The sequence below is a fragment of the Mauremys reevesii genome, linkage group 5, assembly GCF_016161935.1.
Source record: "Mauremys reevesii isolate NIE-2019 linkage group 5, ASM1616193v1, whole genome shotgun sequence".
Taxonomy (NCBI): domain Eukaryota; kingdom Metazoa; phylum Chordata; order Testudines; family Geoemydidae; genus Mauremys; species Mauremys reevesii.
Window position 1 is genome coordinate 94,414,815 of NC_052627.1, and position 27,173 is coordinate 94,441,987.

A 27,173-nucleotide genomic window follows, 5' to 3' on the forward strand; every position below is an offset into this window, starting at 1 on the left:
TTGTTCCTAGATGTATAACTTTGCATTTGACTGTATTAAAACACATTTTGTTTGAATGGGACTAAGTTATTAAGTTATCCAGATCACCCTGTGTGACTGCCCGGTCCTCACAAAAATTTGGCAGAGTGGTAAATAATAATGTCATCAGCCATGGTTTTATATTTACTTCCAAATCATTGAAGAAAATGTTGAATAGTATCAGGCCTTGTATTGATTCCTGCAGAAGTCATTAGAAACACACCCTTCGATGATGATTCCCAACTGATACCTACTTTTTGAGATCTGTCACTTATCAGTTCTTAATCCATTTCTTGTGTGCTCAGATATTTTACAAAGCCTATTTTTTAATTGGAATGTTGTATGGTACTAAGTCAAATTTTCTACAAATACCCAAGTATATTACAATGACAAAGTTACCTTTATTAACCAAACTTGTAATCTAATCAAAGGTTGAAATCAGATTTGTTTTGACAAGACCTATTTTCCATAAAAACCATGTTGACTGGCTTTAATTATATTCCTATCCTTAATTCTTAATCAATTAAATCCCATTTTTTTGTCCTGGATTGATGTCAGGCTAACTTGCTTATAGTTACCTGAGTCATTTGGCTTGCTCTTCTTATTTTAAAAAGTAAGTAGAGTCACTCAAATGTAGTTCTTTATAGTCCTACCAGGGATGGTAGGCATATCAGAAACACCTTATCTATGATTTATCAAAGGCTACTGAAAAAAAATCTAGAGTAAGTGTGCATGGATAGATTAGCATTTAATCAGCAGAAGATCAACAAATAAAACCAGCATTGTCTGCATAACATACATAGGTGTAAAATCAAAATGACAAGACTCAGGGAAATCTAAGGACTCCAGATACTGCCACAGTTGCTTTGCTGCCAAGGAGGACATGAGTTCACATTGTAGTCCAAAGCGCCCCAAAAGTTACAAGAGTGCCAAGGAGTGAGTCTGCTTAAAAATCAAATAGAGAGGATGTCTTATTTGTTGTCCCACATTCTGACTTCACTCCAGTGTGGTTCTGCCAGCACAGAGGCTGACTATCTAGTGTGAATCAGTGTGATATTATCCACAGACTAGTTAGCAAATTCGCAGCATGAGACACACTCCTCTGTAGCTGAGCAGATAACTGATCAGCAGACGTGTTTTGGATGGTGAATCAAGACTTTGCAGGGTTTATGAGGGAGCCAAATAAACTTTATCAGAAGATTCAATAATTCTTTGTGACAGTATCATACTGTAATAACCCTCTGTCCCCACCAGTGCTCTACATTTTTTCTTTACTGTTTCATCTGTTGCAGGCAGTCTGTATACCATGGTGACCTGTTAGAGTAATGCAGGAGAAAAGATGGTTTAAGGGGGCAGTATGTCAGGACAGAGGCCATTATAATGTCCTATCAGATCACTAAAAGAGTGTTTTACTGACTTCGTAGTTGTTTTTAGGGGGGAGGGATAGCTCAGTGGTTTGAGCATTGGCCTGCTAAACCCAGGGTTGTGAGTTCAATCCTTAAGGAGGCCACTTAGGAATCTGGGGCAAAAATTGGTCCTGCTAGTGAAGGCAGGGGGCTGGACTCAATGACCTTTCAAGGTCCCTTCCAGTTCTAGGAGTTTGGTATATCTCCAATTATTACCTTTTCCTTCAATGCTGTATGGAACTGAACTGGTTCTGTTAGCCTCCCAAGAAAGACCAATACAATAAATATTTTTTTAAAAGTAGGCTTGAATTGGAAATGTATGGTCTGTCCTCAAAATGGAATATGACACTCCTGATGGCAACATTATAAATAAAAGATAAATGCAACAGTCTGTTCCTTCTCCTCTTCTATAGAAGTCTCAGAACAATTCTCTCCCTTTCTTTCAGATAGTGAGCATTTTCTACTTTTTGGTATGCAACCACCACACTACCCCCTTGGAGTTTTAAGGAGTTTGCATTCTAAAAATAGATGTGGCAGCACATTTCTAATGGGAACTATGCAAAACACCATTTGCATTGCTGACAAAAAACAGGGGTGGGGGGAAGGGTTTTCTGGAGATATACAAAAGCGATGAAGTTGTTACTTTGGTAGAATTTTTACTGAGGAAAAACTATACCTGGACCATTTAGATACAGATGGGAAAAAAAATAAGACTTTCTGCCACCAACTTCTCTCCTCCACCCACTAAGGTCCTACATTGAGAGGCCTCAGTCTAGTGGCATCCTTTGAGCTTGTAGTGTGCCCAAGAGAGTCAGTCGTAGGTAGACTGCCTGAAAGGATGCTATGAAACGTGCTATTTGTTCACCAAGGAGTTGAGGGCATAGAGAATGAGGCAAGGTACTACCTGTAGGTAATATTTACTCATGTATATTGCTAAAACTGAGACCGTTACAATGGTAAAATGGGCAATTTATTTGTGAAGCTCTAAGTACCTACATGGGAACAAATATTTGATAATAGGCTCTTCAATCTAGCAAAGGCATAACCCAATCCAATGGGTGGAAGTTGAAGCTAGGCAAATTCAGACTGAAAATGAGACATAACAGAGAGAGTAATAAACCACAAGAACAATGTACCAAGAGTCATGATGGATCATTGGCAAGTTTTAAAGCAAGATTGGATGTTTTATCTAAAAAATGTGCTCTAGTCCAACCACAGCTACTGGACTTGAGTCGGGAATTAATTCAGGGAAGTCCTATGGCCTGTGTTCTGCAGGAGGTCAGACTAGAACAGATGATCACAATAGTTCCTTCTGCCCTTGGAATCCACATACAACTTGGATCTGAGGCACAATATATATTAAGTGCCCCAGGGATTCAGTTCTTACATAGAGTCTCACAAATTATGAATACCTCACAGCTTTAATAATAATCCACATACTGTTTCCATTCTCGCTCTGACCAAAAGGGAGGCAGTATTGCGGAGTGGTTAAAGAAGAGGTCTGGGAGTCAAGAGATCAGGGTTCTCTTGCTGCCTTGGACAAACCACTCAGCGTTCACACATGCATGTGTGAAAGAGTGATACTAGGCAATTTATGGGCAGAGAGTTTTCAGGAGGCAACACAGTGATAGCCATCTTCTTTTGCCCAGCCACAGAAAATACTCCAGTTATTTCTTCATGGGGGAGTGGATGAAGAAATTTTAAAAGGTGGGGGACTAACAAGAGACGGTGTGCGCAGTAGCCAGAGGGTGAGCAGGGTAGATTGGGCAGCCACAGAAGATATGAAAAATAAGTTTTTCATTGCTTTTTTTTAAAAGCCTTGATGTTCACTTTGAACCACTGTCTCAGTTTCTGTTGATGCTTTGAACATTTTAATCTGATCTCTCCACTCCTGATCAGCTTTCCAGCTTCAAAGTGTGAAGTCATCTTACTAAGCAAACCTTGAATTAAATTAATGAATGTTTTGCAAGGACTAGTGTGTCAGAATACCCTTTGAATTTGTGTGGTATACTGCTCTCTCGGCTTTGCTTTGCAACTTCATGGTTCTAGTTTAGTTTACTAAAACAGTCTGTTCCAAATACACATATTCTTACACCATACACTCCTATTACTATACATGCTACAGTATCTTCTGCTTCTATGGGCCTTATTAACCTTATTTTTTCCTATGCTTCACATTGTTTGCATAGTAAATTCTATGGAAAGTTGCTGTGGGAGAGTTTTTGTTGCAAGCCATGGAAATCAGAGGAAAATTTGTAAAAAGTTATGGATCAACCTTGCTAGAATAAAATCCCTTTGGAGAATTGTGCCTCAGATTTAGTTTTTGTGGGGGCAACTCCTAATCTTCTAGTTAAACTTATAGTAGCTACTGCCCCTCTCTACCTAGTCATCTTTATTGGCTCAAGGTTCTTTATTATTCATTAGCAATATAAATGTGTAAAGAGGTTTATAGAGAGTGCCCCTGCCCTGAAGAGCTTACAGTCTAAACTGAGATGTAAAGGCTGAGGGGAGGGGACAACCAGTCAGTAGGGAGAAAGAAGAAGAAAGGACAAGAGTGACAAGAAGAGCAAGAAGGGGTTTTAAGATACAGGGGCAACCTAGAAAGCAACAGTAGGATATGGATGTTTCAAGTTGGGGATGCTTTACCACCAGTTCTCTTGTGTGTCTCTGGTAGCATAGGGCTTTTGACTGCCACTATAGGTCAATTAGCCTGATCTTCTATGCCCCTCCCCAGTTGATGTTGATTCCCCTGCTCCGTATTAACTTTCTACATGCTGTTCTCAGTATTCATTCATTCATGTATCTTATTCATTCAGCCATCAAATTGCAAAAATACCAAATTGTCAGCAGTTTTGAAAACAAACATGAAAACCATGAATTCCTGGCAGATATACAGCCTTTTTCCTATACTGCTGTAACCTCTGGGTCCTCTCATCACCTTTTCTCCACCTCACTGCACCCCATCACTTTTCTTCACAAGCAGCTCCAGTCATCTTTCAGCTTCTCACCACTTCATGGGTTCTTTCCTGTCTACCCCAGGCCCCTTTGAATCTCAGCTCCAAGATCTACATTATTCTGTGAATGCAAGTTGTTAGTGAAATACGTTTTTGGACAAAAATAATACAGTCCATGTTATTCAGAGCACTTGTCCAAATATATCAGGGTGAAAAGCAACTCAGTTTACATGACCAAAAATCTGTACTACCATGTACTTTCTAAATGGGGGGTTATAAACATTGTTCATTACATCTTTTTGACAGTCAAGTCCCAGTTCAGACATACCCTAAAATGAACTTAACATGTCTTAAAATGAAGACTCTCTCAAGGTCCAGCAAACAAGGACATCAGTCACTTGCAAAATGCATTCAAATCCAAAGACGGAATAGAGAAATCTCCTTTAGGGATAAGACCTAAATGAAGGTACTGTTGATTTTTTTGTCTGGAGTATTTAAAGATCGATGGTACCATATGAAGGGAGGCATAAAATGGCACTAATGCCAGACATCATTTCAACCTGAATGGCAGAGGAACGCCAGTTAAATGTTTCAGCTACCATGAATATTACAGTGCTGAACACGTTTTTACCAATAGGCATCAATGATGTGTATATGTGCATGTGTGCACCAAGTCCTTTTAGAGTAGATTTTTTTCCCAATTACTCTCATCCTGTGGTCAATGGCCCAGCCAACTACTCTTTTAAAAATGTGAAAACAACATAGTCAACACCATCACAAGCAGTGCCCCCAAACATATTTTGTGCAACACAAGAAAGCAAACTGTAATACAGGTAATTCCTTAGAGTAGTTGCAAAGTCTTATTACTTTGATCAATAAACAGTGAAGTTCCAACATCACCTTATGCATGTCCTGTTTCCACAGAGCTTGTCTACTTGTCAGTCATCCTGTGAGTTTTGCTGAATATTCTAAAATTTATGTATGACCCAGTTCTCTCAATTTACATTTAGTTTCTTCAAAAATCCTTCTGCTTTTTTACTAGCTCTGGGCCATAGGAAGAAGTCTGATATTTACCTGAGAGTTTATTTCTCCGGGTTGCCTTGCCACCTTTAGGACTTCCTCCATATCACTGACATTGTACATTAAATCAAGCTAGTGAATAAAGACAGTTGATCTTTCATCTTCCTAATGAGCAAGAAAATTAGAATTACAACATTGCAGAAGCTAGCAGACTCCCAGTGACTCCTTTAAATGGGAATTCATCCCAGCCTAGATATTTACTGCAGATGTTAAATCATGGCAACCAACTGTTGCTTCTATGGTAGCTTCTCTCCCACTGGGTATAGTAAGCAGGGATCCCTGCTGTTAATCCATCATTCATAGTGGATAGTTTCTTAAGCCTGAAAACCTAGAGATGTGACCTTTATGACCTTGTTAACTCCCAGAGATCTAATTATTTTTAATTAGACCGATTTAAATGACTCTCTACACTCACAAACGCAAAGCCTTTGTAAAGTAACTCTTGGTGTGGAGAGTTTAGAGAAAATGGCTCTACTTTCAGCAAAGGGGGTGTTTATTCTTAAAGTCATACCATTAGAGTCATTAAAGAATGCCCAGATAACTTAAAATTGAACTGTGGATGCAAAACTAGAGCTTTGAATGTTGGTGTTTCCACTGCCCTATTTGTGCTTTTTAGAGCTTTGTTAACATGTGGGACTTTAGTTATGCTGGTTCAGAAGGCAAACAAGGAACCTTGGCTTTGGGAATACCATCTGGCAGTTGAGAAGTCAGGGAAGCAAAAGGCTGTTTGTCCCACAATACCAGCAAGATATATGGTGTTTTTTGTAGTTATAATATGCCCCAACCATTTTAACAATATTAACATCCAATTTGGGACCAAAAGCAGTTCCACCTTTATGAAAAATGAAGAATTTATGTGTGTTTATAAACATGAGCTTCAGCCACTTGCTTTCATATTTCTAGCAGGTAATGGGAAAGCACCAGCATAACATCAGCTGAGTTTGATTAAAAAGCTATAGAGCTGCATATTATCAGCCTACTGATGACACCACAGTCCAAATGGGTTCATTGGCTGCCCCCATAGCCTTACATATATATTAAATAACGGGCATAAATGCAACCCTGAATAACTTCAGCAGAGATCCCTCAGAAGAGATGTTCAATCATCCAGCACTGCACATGCATGCACACTCCCTCCCTCCAATCAATAGAAATGGAAACTCAAATGAGATCCCATCCACCTTGCTGGGGTCCCACACTGGTTCTACATAAATTCACTCAATGGTATCAAATGCTGCTAACAGCTCTAAGAGATTCAACAGGACCACCTGATCCTTGCTGTTTGCCAGCAGGGGATAATAAGCCAAAGAAATAAATTCAGTCTCCATTCTTCACCCAATCCTGAATCCTAATTTATAAGGATCAAGGAATTCCATGGCTTCCAAATGCCACAATGGCTTTGTCAACACCGCCTCCTCAGTAAGCTTGCAAAATAAGATTGGGCAATATTTACCAAGATCTTCAGTAGCAAGAGATGGTCATTTGAGTAGGGGCTCGAACAGTTATTCATCTGAATTCAGATAGCATCTACCTTCTCCTTTAGAAAATACTAGTAATCAGCAGTAACTGACCTCTTCCTGCTTGCTTTCACCTTCTGTGAGAATCATGGGCCCAATGGACAAGTCACATGAAATTTCCAGTAAATGGTGAAGAGTTCTATCTAGATATTTACACTGACCCCCTCACCATAGCATCCGAGTGCCAGAGAGTCATCTTCATGGATATTAAAGTTGCCCAGGACAGTTATTCTCAGTGATTTCAGCATCAGTCTAGATAATTTATTAATCTTGTCTGGGAACTCAGCAGGGCAGCTCTGCACAGCTGTTCCCAATTTAACCCTGTCCTGAGAATCTCATGAAATGAACAGATACAAAATAAATATCTTCAGAGTGAGGCACATCTTCTGCTTGCAGTCAGATGGAAGTAGCACAGATACAGCATCTCCCTTATCCACTCAACTCATGCTAAACCAAAATGTCCATCTGGAGAGCACTTTTTTTAAACCATCCAGGCCTTGCTACGTTGTCCGGCCAGGATTTCCTTATACAGGATTACATCATGGATGATGCTGGCTTTATTAGCCACTAAGCTTGCATGGAACAACAAGAGCTGAAGGAGTAAGTCCCCATCAACCGAAGCCTGCCCTTCTAAGATGAGACCCCAAACAAGGCCAGTGGGATAGATAAATGTAATCCACTCTGCCATTGTCTAAAATAGGGGTTCTCAGGACACATGTTTGGTGGCCTCAGAGTGCGGGGGCTGCTCTCACTTGTTCCTAAAATACTTAATTAGCTTTAGGGAAAACAAGTAAATACATACTAGCTAGCAATAAATAAATTACAATGATTTGGATGGGTGTGAGTCTGTTGTGACAAGTGATATTAAGAAACAGACAAATATCACTTGTCACAGCAGACTTATTCAGCCCTGGCAAGCCTAGGGACAAATTAAGCCCCGGATAGGGGGTTTGGGGAGGCAGGGAAGCAGCAGGGGGCTGGAGCCTGAAGCCTCATGGCCAGGGGATGGGGCCTGGGGATGGAGTCTGCGGCCCCCACGGCCAGAGCCTGCCACCCTGCCACCCCAGGGTTGAAGTCCAAAGCCTGAGCCCCACCACCCCTGGGAAGATGGGGAAATCACAGATTGCCTGCTTCTCCAGTGTTGTGCCCCTGGTGTCTCCAGAGGGGGGCAGGGCCCAACCCCTGCTGGTGGCCCCGGCAACCAACACCAAAGTGGTGCATCCAGGAGCAACAGGGAGGGGGAGGTGCCGCTACTTTACCCCCCTCAATCACAGTCCAGGAGGCTGGGGCCACAAGAAAAGCCCCTGGTGGCCCCACGGTGGCCACATTTGAGAAACACTGGTCTAAAAAAGGATTCCTCCTGTCTGAGGTTCTCAGGCCCATCCCACAGGGATTGGAGAACATGAGTCCTCCCTTTTTCCTTACCCAACCTATGGCAGCAATGCATAGCCATGTCAACCACCTGATCAGCTATTAAAGGGGTGTAGGAACTCCACGAGCAGAGTGCAAATGCTCCATAAATCACCATCTCTCTTCCGCCCTCCTTCCCTAAAAGAAACACCAGACCTCTTCTAACAATACAAACAAATCAGTCCCAAAAGATCCCCACATTAAACTTGGAAGCCTCACCTAAGTAAAAATAAAAATAAAATCCCATAGAAAGGGCTTCCCTTACAGTGCCCATCAAACCCATACCCAAACAATGTCTCCAACTCACACATCTCCAATTCCCCTAGAGTCAGTGCTTCGTCTCAATCAGATAGGGAGGTTCAGCAACCTCCCTTTCCCCTTGCAAAGCAGGTTGTGTTTGGAATTGACAAGTGATGTAAGGAGAGATCCCCAGAAACATGACCTCATCCCTCAAAGCATCCCAACCACCTTTTAAAAAAATAGTCACGCTAGATCGTTTTCCCTTCCCTCCCAAATAACCTTCCCATACACAAAAATAAACCTTCTCTACCACTTTCTCCTCCAGATATCCAGTGCCTCATAATTCTCTCAAGTTACCATCAGACTTCTTTGTTCAGTTCTGAGGTGATGAGTAGAATATTTAGAGTGCATTTAAAAATGAACTACACATTTTTGTAACAATTTTTTCTCAGCTTCATCAATACATTACATTCCAGTAGCTAGGCTGAGAAGGTCATTCAGCACATTTGATAAAATTAATATTCTCAACAGCCCTTTGGAGCCTAGCTACAGTGGGGGCATTCAGCATATTACCAAAGTTGAAGGAATTTCATAAAATTATTTGCATGTCAACTAAGTGTCATGTAGTTACTTTAATTTCTTACAAACATCTTGGTAACTAGCAAGAATGGACAAGTAGAAATTTCCTCATAAATAATCATCCACCTCCTCTTGTTCAGTTATTTCAACAATATTGCTCTGTAGTCACCACACTCCCTTCTGAGGTACTACACTGGTGTGCTAACAGCGAGTAGTGAAGTCACCAGAGAAATTGAGGTGATAGAAAGCTAGCTTTCTAAGTTGCCACTATCTCACATAACTTTGTAAGAAAATATGGGGAAAGTAAGACAAATTGAAGCTTGAGTAAGTTTACAAGGGGCTTCAGAAGGTCAAAGCCCGCAGAGACAACAAACTGGCACCAAGATTTTCAGGAATGAACAATGACATCAGAGCTTCAGTTCTGGAGTGTCTCATTTGCGACAACTTGAAAGGACCTGATTTTAAGAAAGTGCTGAGCACATTTTTAGGTTTCTCAGGTTGGACAACCAAAAATAGAGCCATACAAAATCACTAGTAACTTCTGAAAATCTTGCCCTGGACCGTTAGCCAAAGCTATTAAGACCTTTAAGTATTTTACCACTGTTATAAGAACAACCCCTACAAAACTGATACATACAAAATGGTATGTATTTATTTAGTGTTACAAAAGTCAAGCATAATGCTATTAGTTTAATTCTCCTACAATGATTCAGGCTCAGGAATAAAGCATTGTATCTCAAAAATACTTCAGAGTTAATCAGGGATGTGGCAGAATCTGCTTAAGAGAGACCCATAATTGAATCAGACCTAATTAACCCATCACCTCACAAGAAGAGAATAGGATGGTGATACCACAACTGAAATGAATGAGAGTGTTTGGTGGGGGAGGGAAGGGAGGAAAGAGCGATCAGACTGTTTCCATAATGCCTGGTTTTGTGACAAATTTAGGAAAGAAAATAAACCAATGTTTATGTATTATTAAATGTGCATACTGTAATCAGTTTGCAGTTTCAGACACATTCCAGCATGTTTACATGTTAATACTGAATGTATGATTTAAGTCCAAGAAATGTTTTCTCCCTTATGTGGTTTGAGCTGTTTACAGGGTGCAGAGATTTTTTTTCATTGTCATTGCTGCTGACTTAATTCAGACTTGTAAGCATTATATTATTTAAATGGAAAACCTTTGAAAAGTAGTGGGCAGAAAATAGAAGAATCCTCAGATACCTCAACACACACACACACACACACATCAGCTGTTGTATATTTGTTGAATTAAATGACTGCACAAACCAAAAGGATGGGCATTTCCAATTGTAAATAAATCTTATAGGCATTCACAACAGATATCAGAAACCACTGCTTGACTTAAGCTTAATGTGTTATTTTGTGCTAGACAACTAATTTATAGTAATTCCAATTTGTTTCATGCAGTGCCCTGCCAGACTGTTTTAGATTATTTGAAGACTGTACTTCAGCATCACAACCAACTTATGATACCTCAGCCAACAGACCATCCAACAGAGGTAGTATATGATGAACATGAGCTATATATATATATATATATACTTACATTTGAAATTTCATTCAAAAGAAATGTATAGGTCAATAAATCAGTAGGTACTGAAGACTATATTTACTAGTAAAAATATATATAAAAATCTAGCATTAAACTCATTTCCAACATGCAACAAGTTATTGGATTTACATAACACTAAGAATAATGGAATAGTGCCACTACTAATTTAATCAAAAATTGCTCCATCCAGCCATGTTCCCTTCCTCCCATACACACTATACTTTTAACATAATGGACTGTTTTTCTCTGATCTTTCCTCAGGCAGAGGCATCTCCATTAAAGTCAGACTTAAGATGGTTGAAATTGAAATGTGGTTATAAGACTTCCTTCATATCTCAAACAATCCCACATTACATGTTCTCTAGAGTGTCTAACGTTTCTGATAGATTCAAAACAAAAGGATGGACATTATAAATGCTTGTCACTGAGTTGGGGGTGGAGGGAGAAAGTTTTTTTGTTGCTGAAACATACTGTATTGAAAGCTCTGGAGACAAAAACCTCCACTTTATCCAAAGAATAAATATGGCTTGTGTATCAGCTCTAGAGCAATTTTCCCTAATATTGCCCCCTCCAAAATGCTTTAACCCAGACGTAGAAAGAACACATCTGGGGAAGATGGCTTTTGGTGTGTAATCCTTTTTAGAATGCCCAGATCTGAAGTTGACAGCTCTCTCTTCCTGTAAATATTTTCAAACACCTCCACCAACAGTCCACCACACATGCAACTTAGAGGGAAGATGTGTAGTTATTCTGAGCTTCTGCCGTTCAGACTTTGCTTTCTCCCATATACATGGAAGATACAGTGCAAAGAGTGGATGCTCAGCTGGTCCAAACTGACTTAAGTGAAGCTATAGCAGTTTTCACTATCTGAGGATCTGCCCCCAAGAGTGTGTGTCATTTTGCTTCTCACCTTATTTTATTCCAAGTGGTTTGATTTTATTGAGACCTGCATTTATCAGAGATCGTTCACAGTAAGAATTCCAAGCTCTCATTTTCCTTTCTCTCTCCCTTTTTTTGCGTAACCAGAGTTTTGAAGCCACTCTAAAAACTAGTTGTTCTGTAACTATCCATTGGGGATAACTTGTTATGATGGGAGAGGATTTTTGATTGAATTAAAAAAAAATATGAAGAGTTTAATCTTTTATTCATGTTTACTCATGTATAGGCATAAGCATGAACTCATTTGTACTCTGAATCTTTCCTCCAGTATATGTTTGTTATACTATATTTCTTTAGGCACTGAAGAAAAATACCCTAACACACTGTAGTTTCAGGAGGGAGGGGATATAGCTGGAATTAAGTCAAGTTTAACACAGTTTCTCAAGTATAGTGTCATGAGGTCTTAGATGACCACATGCAGTCAGGGCCTTTTTACATTGCATTGAAAAGTCTGCACTTCTGTCAGCACAATGCTTTCCACTCCACGCTAATTTTTTAGGGCAATTTTCTACCTAATGAGGCCCCAATTCAGCAAAGCGTTTCATCCACAATGAATGTAGTGGGACCACATCCAATTACTAACCAGGCCAGATCTTGCTTAGCTTGAGAGAGATGACAAGACCACAGTCCCCATTGGCACTGCTCTGGTTCAGAGGTCATACTTGGAGTTTGTATGTTTTGCTAGTATAAACACCTAATGTTTATTTTCTTCCCAGTTCATCAGAATTTTTTTTTATATACACCTAATAGTTTAACAAGTAAATTCCAATAGCCTAGAAATGGAGGATAACTTGCTTTATACATGAAGGATTATGAGCAAGTTACTGATAAAAACTGTGGGTCAGATACTCCTGTGGCCATTCAGTGGTGAAACTGGCCCAGGAAGGATCATCTCAGCATAAGGGTGATCCTCTAGTTACACAGAGTTAGCACACGGAATCTTAGACCATTCCCCCTCCCTACTGCCAACATAGCAGAGGAAAGGGAGTGAGGCTTGGGAAGAGAGGTTGTGGCCAGGATGCCCTTGCACCACAGTGCTCCTTGACTATGATATCAGCGCCTCGGAGCAATTTGCAGATGGCATAAGTTAATACAGGATGCTGCAACATGATGCAGAGGGCCCTGACCAGAGGTAGTGTAACAGGGTGGCACCCACCTCCCGAGAGCAGCCCCTGGCTGAGTGCATGTGCCTGCACTCTTTTTCTCTCTGATTGTGGTAGGTCTAAAGTAACTCAGCCCTTTAGCGGAGTCACACACAGTCTGTCTGTGAAAACAAAAACAAACCCCATAGGGCTGAAGTCTTGTACTCAGTCCCAGCAGCCACTCAAGAGTTCCTTCTTGCTCTCATAGTCACTCCCAGCAACTGCTCTATCAGAGGTCCTGTAGTTTCTTCAGCCGGCTAGGAATACCATCCACACTCTTTCAGCTCTAGGTAGCAACTAAACTTACTCTGGCCCCACAGCTCTTTTTATACTAGCCTGCTGGGCCCTGATTGGCTGCTTCCCTGCAGCCTCTCTGATTGGCTGCTTCCCCCATAGTCACTCTAGGCAGACTGGAGGACTTCTCTACAGTTCCTTTCTGGAATGGGATGTGGTAGGACCCTGAGGCCTCCAGCAGGGGGCATCTGGGCCCAGTCCACCCCATAACATGTAGCAATAGGATTAATAAAATGCAAGGTTGGTTTTCAACTACCTTTACACACTCACCCCGAGCTATGATTTGTGCAGATGAGCCATACACCAGGACCACTCTGAGCTTTTGCTGAGTTTTCACAGATTTACCAAACTTATAAAAAATAAAAAGTAATGGGTATCTGAGGCACAACCCACCAAACCATCTTCCAGTAGGCCTTATAAATATGTGGGTAATGCTAGGAAGAGGGGAGGGAATTTTATACTATTTTTTCTTAACTTCACATTGTGCACTAGCTGTTTGTAAACAAATAGTGTTGCATTAGGAGAGGGGGCCACAAGTGACACCTGCAGTAGAGTGCCCCAGATTCCACTAATTCAAAAGAGAGTAGTATTTCAGTGAACACATTTTCTTAATGAACTCCCATTGAAAGTGTTTACTGTAACAATGCTTTTATGAAGCAGGCCTAATTTGGTGAAACAGTGCTAGATTTATAAGTTGCAATAAATGTATGTAGCGGTAAAAGTGAATGAGTCTCTAGGAAATTGTTCTTTAAATACCTTAATTACTTTTGAACAAGTAAATTAAAACTGAGATTTGGGTTAATTAATTTGTCCCATGCTGTAGAATTTTACAGGCAACAAGAACTAAAGTAAATTTGTTTAGGTGCAATTGACCAAAGTTGGCTTATAAATATTGTATGGATTACAGAAATTCCCATAATTAGTCCCTCTGCATCTATTTAGAATTGGAATGTTAAAGCACACATAAATTATGAAGGCTAAAAGTAAGATTTTTTTCCTGTTGACATAGTGGCATTTGTCTAAAGCTATAATTTCAGTTAATGTGGCATTCATTAATAGTAATGAAGCTTTTAGTTTTTTTACAGTTCAGGTTTATTTATTTTCTTTATATTTTTCACAGTAACACAACTGCTGTCAGGTTTTAGGTGTGTTCAACAAAAAGTAATACATTTATTATAAAAATAGACTGTAAAAAGTCACTTCTGATGTAGTGAACTGTCGACTGCCATAAAGAGACCTGTTTGATCACACTCTTCAAAGACTTTTTTTGCACATTTTAATAGATTAACAAGGAAAGGTTATATTTAAATATATCCCCAATCGGTGGATCTTCACACTTTTTAGCTTACCTTTTAAAGTTCAAGATATAAATAGCACTCTCTCAAAAAGCATTTATCATACCTCACTGGGTTTTGTTATAGAAAATGCAAATGTAATTTTAAAAGTCTCCATTCTCAGTATGAGCAATTGTTCACTTCTGTAGGTATCTCATTGTCAGCATCTGAGCTAGTTAAAAACATTTTTCTTTGCAACTGACATAGTCTTTACTTATTTGCCTTGTAAAATAAATAATAGAAATATTTAACTTTTCCAGGGAAGCAAGCAGTTGCTGAACAACTATCCTGTCTACATCACTAGTAAACAGTGGGATGAGGCTGTAAATTCTTCAAAGAAAGATGGAAGGCGGCTACTTCGATATCTCATCAGATTTGTTTTCACAACTGATGAGCTTAAGTACTCATGCGGCCTTGGAAAAAGGAAAAGGTCAGTGCAGTCAGGAGAGACAGGTCCTGAAAGACGTCCTCTGGATCCAGTAAAAGTAACATGTCTCAGAGGTACTGCATCTTTTCGCTCAGTGTCCACCATATGTGATCTCATTTCACCACATTGGCTCTGGCTCAATATAAGCTTTCAGCTTACTGCAGCAGAAATAGAGAGTGTTTTCGAGACAGATGACAAAAGTGGTTAGAGACATGGAAAAACTTCCAGGAGAGGGGAAATTGAAGAGACTGGGGTTGTTTAATTTAGAGAGGGGTCAAATAAGAGGCTACATGATAAGGTGTAGAGAAGGTAAATCAAATAATCCTATTTATCCTCTTATAATAGAAGAGCAGAGGGACGTTCACAATACATAATTAACCATGAAACTCAATGCCTCAGTATAACATTTAAGCCAAGAGCTTAGTAGCAGGACTGGACATTTTATATGGATAAAGAGATCATCCACATGTAAATTAGATAGAATTTTTATACAATATATATCTATACATTTTATAAGGGATATAAACCTCATTCTTGAGGATGTAAGCCAACATTAACTCAGAGGCAGGTTATTTCATCATTGTTCACTATGGGGTTTCTTGCTAACAAGTTGGACCACTGCTCTGATCTGCTATGGCAATTCCTATTTTGTTTTTTTGATATTTTATTAAGGCTTGTTGTCAGCATTTATAGTGGTCCACATAAAACATTTTAACTAGCTTGGTTTAAAAAAAGCCCTTGGCATTAGTCTTAGTGTCCACTTCATAAATATAATATCTATTTCATTCTTTTAAATTAACCTAATTTTCATAGCACTACATGTGCAAAAAGTCATTCAGAAGCAATTGATAACATAAAATCTATGAAGTTATTAGTAAGCAATGAAAAGGAAAATACAGGGAAAACACCAGCAGCAGAATGGTTGCATTTGAGACTGAACTTCTATCCAGTTAGATTAGAAGTAACTAACAAGGCCTGGCAGAGCAGACTTTTAATTGTGATATACTTACGTAATCACATAATACATTTAAAGCATTATTTTTACATAAGCTCAGACAGAGGCATGGTGTTTTCTGCTACACAAAAGATTCACCAGATGTTAAAGCAACATAAAATGAATTATCAGAGCTTAAAAGAAGTGGGGCAAATGCATTTCAGTGTATGCAGCATGCTGTAGAGAGGTCTGGAGCTGGACTCAGGGTGTCAAGTTCCCTGGAAGCTAAGGACTTAAAAGTTGAACAGAAGTGCATCAGGCTTTACTAAGATTTCTTAAATTTCAATCGGTAATTTATACAGGAGCAGAAATGTAATACCAACCCTACCACCACTATAGCCTTCCTCAGTTGTCAAGACAGATTTTGAGCAGGGACAGAGAGACAATGGGGCATTGGTGGTGCCACCTTCAGTTATACCTATTTGCTTGAACAGGCATCTCACATATACCTATCGGCCACCCCTTCTGTCACTGCACTCCCTCCAATCCCAAGGCAGCCAATGGGCAAGACTTCACCCTCCGGAACTTTTATCATTTTTGAGCCACTAGACATGTACTATCGATGTGTGTACCCTGTAGTGCTCTGTGGAAAAAATGGCATTTCCATAAATAATTAAGAATCTTGCACAGGAGGTCAAAATGTCTGGAGTCCATTGTGCATGTTAAACTGCTCGGTAGATATTTATAAATTAGTATACCTTGGGTTGGCCAGGCAGTGTACGGGCAGTGCAACATTCTGCAGTGCCAAGGATCCAAATGAGCCTCTCTAGCCCTACCCATTTAAAAGCAAGGTAGTATGAGTGATCCATGTGATCCATGGCATTGCATAATGTTGGACTGGCCCCAGGGTTCATGGCAAGAAGTGAGAACTACTTATCTGTCTGCAGCCAGAGAGACTGATTTCAGAGAGCCATTTCTAACCTGCCTTACTGAAAACACAAGGGTGTACCTGTGAGAGCTAGGAAGAGTGCTTGAGGAATTAAAGGGTTTCCTTTTGGTGGGGGGTAAAGAAATGATTATTCCTAAACAAAAGTGGTAGTATTCTATAACTATTACTTGTTTGTCATTGTTCTCCACTCACCAAAAGAAAAAAGATATATTTTCAGTCAGTCTGAGCCCATAATTCTGTATCATTGGGGAGTGTAGCCTTCTGAAATTACACGGCACGCCCTAGATTGGACTTCTGCAGAAGAGACTATGAAGATGCTGCTTCTTGAAAGAGATTAATAAGGGTTTTGGAGGAAGCAAATGGACAGATCTGCTTCTAGCCCTAGTGAAATAGATTAGATGAACATTTTGGAGAGCAAGAGTGGGGGAAAAATAACATTTTTCCTTAAAAAGGTTGTCCCTATTGAAAGTGGCAACTACTGAAAGCTTACATTAACATCTATAAACGTTTTAAAGATTTATTTCTTCTATTGAAAGATCTCTGGAACCATCTTTAAGTTTTAAAAAAGCCCAGCAGGCCTAAACTGTAGCACTGTTTCTACACAAGTAACCATTATCTTGAGCAACATCCCAGTTTATGAAACCTCATGCAAGCATAACTAGACCGCAGGGACAGTATTGCTTGCACAGATTTACAGGAAGAGGAATTTAAAACATAAATAGATTCCACTTTTGAAGGCACATTGCTGGAGTAGCTATACAAAAATCATACGTCCCAATTTTCCAAAAGATCAGCTTGCAACTCAGGATAACAGCATTCCCTGGTCTCAGGATGTTGTGACAGTAATGAACTTAACTTATACCACCTGTTGTATCAATAGCTTGTCACTGTTAGAAAGTAAAATGAGAAATACCCTGCTGCATAGGCGAAAAAATAATTGTGGAGAATAAATAAAAGTCTACTGCTGACTAAGACGTAGTGCAGCCAATAAATAAAGAGAAGTGCTGCCACTTTTAAAATTATATTTTGTCATTTTAAAGTCTGTGTGCCTCTGGTTTTGAGGTCTGACTAGCATTAAGAGTTAAAAACCTGTCAAAACTACTTCTGTAATTCTAATGATCAAATACTTCACATATACAAAAAAGTGGAAGAATAGTAGTTTTGACAATAAGAATGTGACACAAACATAGCCATTTGACATAAGCATTACCCATTTAAATAGCCAGCTTAAACATGGCACAACTTGAGCTTACTTGGTTTCTCATGCAGGGATAAACCCAGTGCTAGGCTGTGAAAGGGCAAGTTAGTCCCTGCTGTCTCATTTAGCTATTTCAATGGCCAATATAGTCTCTAGAACACCGACATCATATCCAGAAACACACAAAAGTTTAGAACTTAAAGTGAAGACAGCCCAAAAAGGAAAAAAGGTGCCAATCTGAAATACTATTTGAAACATGGTTATAAACTGCTGAAATCTGCAGATATTAAACTAGGCAGCAGAGGAAGACCATAAAGACCCATGAATACAAGCACAATAAAATTAAAGTGTGTAAGGATTACAGGTTTCAAATAAAATGCATTTCCTATTTCATACCAAACTATACATGCATTGCACGTTCAATATCATAAAAATCTCTGAAATTGATTGTTTTATTTCAGCAAGGAGAAATTTCTCTGTAACTACACACACACACACATATACACACACTATTTCATATAGTGAAATAAGTGTGCCTAGAAATAAAATAGGTTCAATTAGCATTATCATGGCATTTCCCATAAGGTTTTAGTCGTGTTTAAGTAGTCACAATAACGCTCTATTTATTACTTGCTATAAGCGCTTGCTAGTTGGGCAATAACAATGTATGCTACAAAGATAAGCTGTTTCTTATCACTGTCTGTTTTCCACAGAGTTCATTAGGATGCATTGTACTTCCAACCCTGATTGGTGGATGCCATCTGAAGAACAGATAAACAAGGTTTTCAGTGATGCAGTAGGACATGCTCGTCAAGGACGTGCAGTGGGGACTTTCCTTCATAATGGTAACTCGTATTATGAAGGGATAGACCATCAAGGTTCACAAGAAGAACTCTTCAATAGGGGTATCCAAGATGGCTCTGGAGATTGATGTCAATGGAGGAAATCCATACTACAATAGCAACCAGTTAATTAGAAGATACTTTACTAGAAATACTTTCCTTGAAGTCATTTAAGAATCCAAAGCATGTTTGAACTCATACTGCAAACATTCCAGCTTTTCCATCCTGTCCTAGGGCTCCAGGTAACAGAGAGTGATTCATTTCAAGGCCTGCCTATGGGATTCCTTGGTACCTATAAATTGCAAGCCTTTCACAGAATCTTCAAAGGAAAACTGCAATTTCATTCATCTAGTTCTAAAGAAAAGTTAATTTTTAAAAAAGGTATCAAATGATTAAAGAAACAAAAATTCACTGTCTTGTCTGCTGGCTGATACTGGGCCCAGTTCTGAGTTCCTGGGCAGAACTGAACCCTACCAAAATTCCTGACTACTATTCGTTTTGCCTGAGTATGGGGTTTGGAATCAAACCAAGAGGCTTGTGACAAAGGAAGTAGTCTTCTATTTTTTACTAGAAAGTAGTGTAGAAAAATTGTAAAAGTTACCTTAAAATGTGGAATATTCCATCTCATGTTATGTACTCAAGTCCTGAACAATACTTCCTTTGTCCAGCAATACCAGGAAATTAAACTTCCCTGCTAAAATGGCAGTGCTCCTTGGCAACAGAATCCTTCAGTTAAGAGGTATCAAAACAGTAACCGGTATTTCTAAACCATTAAAAATTTCTCTATATAATTGATAGATACACCTCTACCCTGATATAACATGAATTCTAATATAACGCGGTAAAGCAGCGCTCAGGAGGGGGTGAGGGGAGCCTGCGCTCTCCAGCAGATCAAAGCAAGTTGATATAATGCAGTTTCATCTATAACATGGTAAGATTTTTTTGGCTCTCAAGGACAGTGTTATCTCGGGGTAGAGGTGTACTATGTTTATCTAAAGTATTGAGCTAATCACTGCAGTTTTCCTAAAAATGAGATTGCTATACCATGAATTTCCATTTCAGGAGACAGTTTATTTTGCAGCAATATTTTATGGCTTTAAAGGATTACATTTACATTTGTTTGTGCTATTGTTTGTGTTTCGTGCTCATTGCCTGATCTGTTTCAAGGAATGAGCTGGTCTTAATACTCAGATACTCAATGGTGCATGGAGGGAGGGATTCTATAATAAAAGTCCAATTTATCCTTTTGGCTATTGGGTACTTAAGCATGGGCTCCAGGACTGATTGAGAGTTGTAAACAGATATTTGTGCTAGAAATGAAGCTGATTCACAATGGAATACAATATTGGAAGCAGATACCAAGGTTAAAAAAAACAAACTCGATTTACTGGAGATTTTCAATATCAGGATTAGGGTACAGTGTCACTGTAGAAAAGTTTTGAAAAACTGATGCACTCTAGAAACATTTAACGCCAAAGAAACAACACCCTCCCCTCTCATTTTCAGCATTTTTTCAGTCCTCTTGCTTTAGATGAGTCAGGCCTTCCCCATCACTCTTGGATTCTTGAATCAGCTTTTTCCTGAGACAGCACTTCCTGTTTGACAAACATATTGAACTCTTTCTAGGAAGGTGAATCTTCTCCATCTTTGATCGCCTTTATCTCTACCTCATCTTTGCCTGTTTTCCTAAGTATTTTCCACCCCATCCCTCACCAAGGGATGTGGGCCTACAGAGGATCTACCAACTAATCTCTCCACTTCTCCCCACCATACGGGTGACTACTGGATGGGGAAAGCTAGACACAACACTCTCCATAACAACCACCAGGGGTCCCTCTGAACCAAGGTGCTCCTATATAACTCCTGCTGGACCAAGGGTGAAGTACTGAGGCACCCTCTCAAATACTAATTCCCCATGCGATAATTTCCACATCTTATCTGTCTCCTCTTTGTCTGCCATTGTGAATGGTTTCTGTTGTATGTTATGCCCCTCCTGTCGGTCAGTGAGAAGAAGCACATCAGCAGCATAGTGCATCTATAGAGCAAGATCATGCGTCCTTGCAGCTACTAATGGGCTATACCTGGATGGTGTTTCAGGAAACAGTCTTCTGTACATACCTTTGTAGATACAGTCTAATACAATATAGGCTTTAGGCCCATCAACATCCAATACCTCTTACTTTTATTTTTTCTAATGTCTTTAAAGAGGTTTTTAAAATCTTCATTTGACTTAGAATAAATTTAATTTCTAAAAACTAAGTAGTAATTTAATCACATTGGGCATGACTGTGCCATTAGTTTTTAAGCAGAATCCCCTACTCTAGTCAAGAGAAGGTTCTGCTTATAGATCAATGGCACAAGAGGTCCCCTTGGGAAGAAGCTCAGCATGTATGTCCTTCCACAGTACAAATATTCCATTGTAGCTTTTCACTATTGAACTTGTACTTTAAAAAAAATTAGTAGAAGATAGTACGTTGGTCAGACAGTGCAAGTCTTGCAGGTATGTCTTTAATGTGGTGTCACTTGCCAGAACTACTTGGTAAAACATGTAGCATTATACTGTAAATGACTATTTACAGCCTGAGTCAGCATTATACTGTAAATTTGTTGACATTATGTATCATGATGTATTTTTGTAAACATTGTGATGGCTTCTTTCAAATGTTTAATTGTATGAAATTAAAAATGAAAATATTTCACTTTGAATAAGAGAAAAATATCACTTCATTAACCGGCTTCTCTCAAATAATAATGTAGGGATTTTGTTAAAGCAGCCAGTAAGCCTAGCTTTATTTTTAGTGTAAAGGGTAGTCAGTCTTCTGCCCTAAAATGCTGGTATAACTTTACAGTACTGCCCTCTCCTATTGTGCAAAATAACCAAACTTGTGGCCTGATTTATGTATGTAAAGAGTATTTATCTATGTAAATGAGTTTTCAGGATCAGACCTATATATCCCAAAATTCTGCCCTCAGCTGCATGTGTGCACCTACCACTGAAGCAAATGGGAGTCACAGATGTGCAGAGGACAGAATTTAGATGTGTTTGTTTTATTTTTTAAAAGTTTTAGATTACAAAAATCTGTCCTGGGTTTATGATGAACTATGGTCCCCATAGCCAAACTCACTTCATTTATAACCTTTCACAGCTACTTATTCTAACCAGTCCAAGACATATATTCTCATTGCATTGTAAATCCACGTGTATTACTGAGAACACATCTGCAAGAAACTAGGAATAAATTCTAGGGAATACTAGGGACCAGAAGTAACAGCATATAAGCCATTGCACAAATATATATTCATGTTAAACCACTGTGTTTTGAAAAGTATTGTATTAATTTACAGTGCTATACGTACATGGAAAATTTGGAACAGAAGGAAGTTATGTCGCCTCACTCAGAAAATAGTCCTAAAATTGTTCTGGAAGATAGATCCTTGTTTTATATATTCTTTACTGTCGCTGTCCTTCATGTATCTACCCTCTCTGAAACTGTGTAGCAGTACTGCATACCCATTAGTGCCAATCTGCCTTTGCTCTATTTTCTATGACAAATAATTGTGGAGAAACTGTGATTAAAAACCCATTAATCCTAATATTTTTATTGTTAAGGTGTAGTTAATTCTATGAATACTTTCTATTGATGATTGTACTGCGTAGAGTAAATACAAGCTAGGGGTAGCCTAATACCAGATACTGTATAACAAAGTGCATAGTGTAATATAGACTAGTAAGTTTTTGTGACAATTTCTATAGGATGTGTGAATTGTTTTCTATGTGGCAACACACATTTCTTTTAAAAATGTTAGACAATTTTTTAAAGTCAATATTTTTTAATTATAAAAAACATTTGTTACTAGAGTTTGCTATTTCAGGTGTTATCCCTAATTTGAATATTGGTTTTATTATTATGTACTTCTAGTTCCATTTGTTCTGTTGCATAACAATGCACAATAAAAGTTTGTCTCTAATTAATTGCTCAATTTTCTGAACATGTCATTGTGTCAAAACGATATTCACTATTTGGACTAAATATTAATATATTAGTAGATGAAGGGCTGTGTTGCTGTCTTTTTGATTAAATGTTTTTATAGTTTGAAGCAGGGTGGGAGAGCACAAATAAATATAATTAAATAAGAAAACAATACAAAGGTAAGTACAATATACAATACAACGGTAAGTACAAGCCAAAATTCACCATGACATAAAATGTTTTATATTTATTCCCTGCTGTATGTTGGAAGAAAATGTAGAGAGAGAACCTGACTGCAAACTGGTTCTTCGATTAAGGCTGCGTTTTTCATAAGAAGGATCCCAAATTCCATTTATGTTCTGTGGAAGTTGGGTGTGTCACTCCTTATGTGTCTTTGAAAATCACAGCCTAATTTACTTTCTGTAAGGGAGTTACAGCCTTGATGACAACAAATGGTCACATCTCCAAACATTTCTATTGAACTGGGGATGGGAAGGGGAACAGGCCTGCGCCGTTATAGACAAGGCTGGGAACACTGCTTATTATTCGGATTGCCAAACAACTTCCCATTGTAGCACCACATTTTTAGTTTCTTATAACTTTGCCAACCTTTAACAGCTTGGGCTGAAATTTTCCATGCCAAGTGCCTACTTAAGGCTGAATTTGGAAATTTTCAGCTAATACAGTTCAGCCATTTCAGAGAATGACATTAGGGGGAAATACATTATTTTGCCCATGTTAAAAAAAATCTGGCAACCTTTTCTTTGAACAGCTCTTGCAGCCCTGTGCTTTGGAGCAAGCACTTGAAATCTGGCAGGGGATTTGTATCAGAGATGTATTTTTTGCTGTTCCCATGAAAGTCTGCCCAAATTTGGCTGTTATAAGGCTTTTGGCCAAGTTATAAGCCAGTTCAGACATGCTCAGTAGAGACATCTTCAGTGTTTAGCAGCTAAATCTCCAGATTTTGCCCTCCCTTGCCATGCTCAAGCCTCTGTGATTTCCTAATGCTGACCAGACTCCACATACACACATCATCCCCTCAGAGCTCCTAAGAGTGACTGGACTATGCATATGCCATCCACATAAAGTGATTGGGCATACGCCATCTGCTCACAGATTCTACCTGCACTATCACCACTGAGTGACTGAGCATGCTCCTTCCAGACCAGAGCAAGAGGGGCTCAAAGATTTTCTCTGGAATTATAGCTACAGGCTGGGGTGAGGCTGGCCCCTGGAACAGGGAGCATGTCCCTTCCTGTGCTCTCGGTGACCCCCTGCATCCAGGCAGTGTGTGGAGGAGGAAGCCTTGTGAGTTGAATACAGGGAGGACAAGCTGGATGGAGAGAGAGAAAAGAGTAGATTGGGACAAGGAGTCTGGGAGGAGTGAGACTGGGGGCGGGGGAGAGAAAATGGGACTGGAAGCTATTTGGCTGGGGAGGAAACAGATTGGATGAGGAGCTTTGCACTGCAGACTGGAACTGGTGGACAAGGAGACTGCACTACACCAATGCACACTGGGGAATTTGTAGCATGTGCTAGCAGGGTCGACATGAGCCAATTAGTGTGCAACACATTGGTGTGCTTTAGAAATCATACCCCTCTAGCGCCCATTGCCACGCTGTGTAGACAAGCCCTTAGGCTAGGAATCAGTGAGGGAGAGGTGGAAGACAAAGAACTGAGAAGGAGCTGGGGTGCAGGGGAAGAAGTAGGACTGGCTAGGCAGAGAGACTGGAATAAGGAGCCAGAGATGGGATTAGGGTAGGATTGAGATAGGACGAGGAGCTCAGAGAGGGAGCCAAGAACGGGGAGCCAGTAAGGGGGACAATGAGAGAGAGATCAGATGAGGAATTGTGAGTAGGGCACTGGGATTGGCTGGGCACTTGGACAAGGAGATGAAACTTGTGCGGGGAGGAGGAGAAACTGGGTATGGGGTGGGAGATTGGGACTCAGATAAAGAGCAAAGAGGGGGAGACTAGGATTGGCTAAATAAAGAGATTGGGACTTGGAAGAGAACAGCAGCAGTCTGGGACCAGGCAGACAAGGAGCATGGGACTGGTTGATGAGTCAGGGTTGAGGAAGAGGCAGAACTAGGACAGTGATAGGTTGGAGGTGATGGGGAAGAAGGGAGAAAAGGCTTAGGAAAAATCAGCAGAAAAGTCTGTTCCCACTAGGTCACATTCCCCTCCAAAGCCTGGAATGGAATCCACGATTCCAGAGTCTCATCATTCCCCCTCTGCTTTCAACAAATATCTGTGCAGCCCACTGCTAGAGTCTGTCTCATTTGCCTCTAGTGCTGGTCCACATAGAGGATGACAACCTACTACTGCTGTGAGTTACTCCATTGGCTCAAGTGAAAGAGTCTGTGCAGTGGAGCTAAAGGTTCCAGCCCTGCTGATGACCCACGTGGGTGTCAATACAACGCTACATAAGGGAATTTCTGTCTTCACTTTTCTTTTTCTACACACCAAAAAACTCAACATTATCAATGTTGCAAAGTCAAGGACTCACAAGTTAGGTAACCTTAAGCTTGACATTTCCTAACTTGTGAGTGCTTGACTTTGCACCATTAATAATTCTCTTTTAATATGGGTGTGTGTGTGTGTGTGTGTGTGTGTGTGTGTGTTTTTTTACTTTATATAGCTGTGAAACCATTTGCTGAAGTAACATGAGGCCATTACAGTGTCCACAGAATTGAAAGGGGAAAGCAGAAACATACATCTCCACTTTATGCTGATGAGATTCTGCTGCTGGTATCCAAGCCAAGCCCTTAGTCCCTAGATCATAGAACCATAAAGTTAGAAGGAACTGCAAGGATCATCCAGTCTAACCCCCAGCCAAGATGCAGAATTTGTTGAATTTCTAAACCATCAAAGACAGATGGCTATCCACCCTCCTTTTTTAAACCTCCAGCAAAGGAGCTTCTATGACCACCCTAGGCAGTCTGTAATAATCTTCCAACAGATATCATGGAAGTTATAATCCCCCATTAATACTAGCTCAAGTGTGTTAGCTAATATTGTTACCTGTTTGTAGAATGCCTCACCCACTTCCTCTTCTTGTTTGGTTATCTATAATAGACCCCCACCCTAACATTGCTACTATTCTGTGCCCTTATTATCCTCACCCAGAGACTCTCAGTAGGTCTGCTGCTCACTTCCTCTTGGAACTTCTGAGTAAGTGTATACGTTTTTGACATACAGCACAACACATCCTACTTTTTTCCCATACCTATCCTTCCGGAACAAGCTATATCCCTCAATGCTGGTACTCCAATCATGGGAGTTGTCCCACCAAGGCTCTGTAATGCTAATTAAGTCATGATTTTTTTTCATGTACCATGACTTCCAGTTCATCCTTCTTGTTCCCCATACTCCTTGCATTGGTATACAGGCATTGTTTTACCCGTCTTCATCTAAACGTTTGAGCTGTTATCTAGAAAGAACAAAATATGGACAATCACAAATCCTTCTATTTTCAGCAGATGGATATTATTTGTATTATGGTAGCACCTAAGACCTTATTGTAGCAGACACTGTACAAACACCTATTGGAAAGACAGTCCATGCCCCAAAGAGCAAACAATTTAGCTTATAACGGAATAGAGGAGGTAGGGGAAAAAAACCCACAAATGGGGAATGAGTTAACTGTTAAATGAGGCAATCTAAGCCCACTGGTCAGAGACACCCCCCCCACACACACACACACACACGCCTACCCTTGGTTAGCTGGAAGTATAGACTGTTTCCTTTTGCCTCTTGGGACTTTAAATGGGTAGACAGGTCTTCAAATGCATTCACACGATAATGGTTTTGAAATGACTGATACGGTCAAAAGATACTGTGTGAAGCAGGAGATTGTTCAGTTCTCCAGATACTTCAAACAGGCAGATTTATCATTGACCCTTGGTAAAATATTTAAGTGTAATTTTTATCTCCACTTCCTTTATGTACATACCCCCTTTCCTCTCTCTAGCCATATTCCTTATTTTTGAAGTTAGAGCTTGGATAAAGTTTCCATGAGTGCCTACGTGGAAATGTGATGCCTCATGTTTAAAAATTTTTAGTGGAGGGGAAGTGAAGAGAGTTCATGTCTACAGAGAAACTACACCTGCCTATAGAGAAGAGGAATTTCTGTTTCCCAGTATTAGAATACATTGAATGCCTTCCTCCCAGAACGGACTCTCAGTGGTGCCCAGACATATCACAATGCCCTAATATAGCTCCATCTAAGGCCTGGCCTACAATAAAAAGTTGGGTCGAAGGAAGCTGCCTTAAGTAGACCTGTTAATGTATGTTCTACACTACCGGGTCCTTTACGCCGACCTAAGTCACCTCAAATATTGACTTCTGTAATCCACCTC

General features: G+C 39.8%; 1 protein-coding gene across 2 annotated transcripts in view; it reads left to right on the plus strand.

Annotated features, from left to right (window-relative positions):
- BEND4 (BEN domain containing 4) overlaps positions 1-19,700 on the plus strand; it is a 34,346-nt gene extending 14,646 nt beyond the window's left edge. The window contains exons 3-5 of one of the 2 annotated variants that reach the window (XM_039542410.1): positions 10,639-10,730; positions 14,753-14,993; positions 18,714-19,700. In XM_039542410.1, the coding sequence (XP_039398344.1) occupies positions 10,639-10,730; positions 14,753-14,993; positions 18,714-18,931 (551 nt within the window). In that variant the 3' untranslated portion in view covers positions 18,932-19,700. The remainder of the gene's footprint in view (positions 1-10,638; positions 10,731-14,752; positions 14,994-18,713) is intronic. The other variant, XM_039542412.1, reaches the window with a different exon arrangement.
- The last annotated feature ends 7,473 nt before the right edge of the window (positions 19,701-27,173 follow it).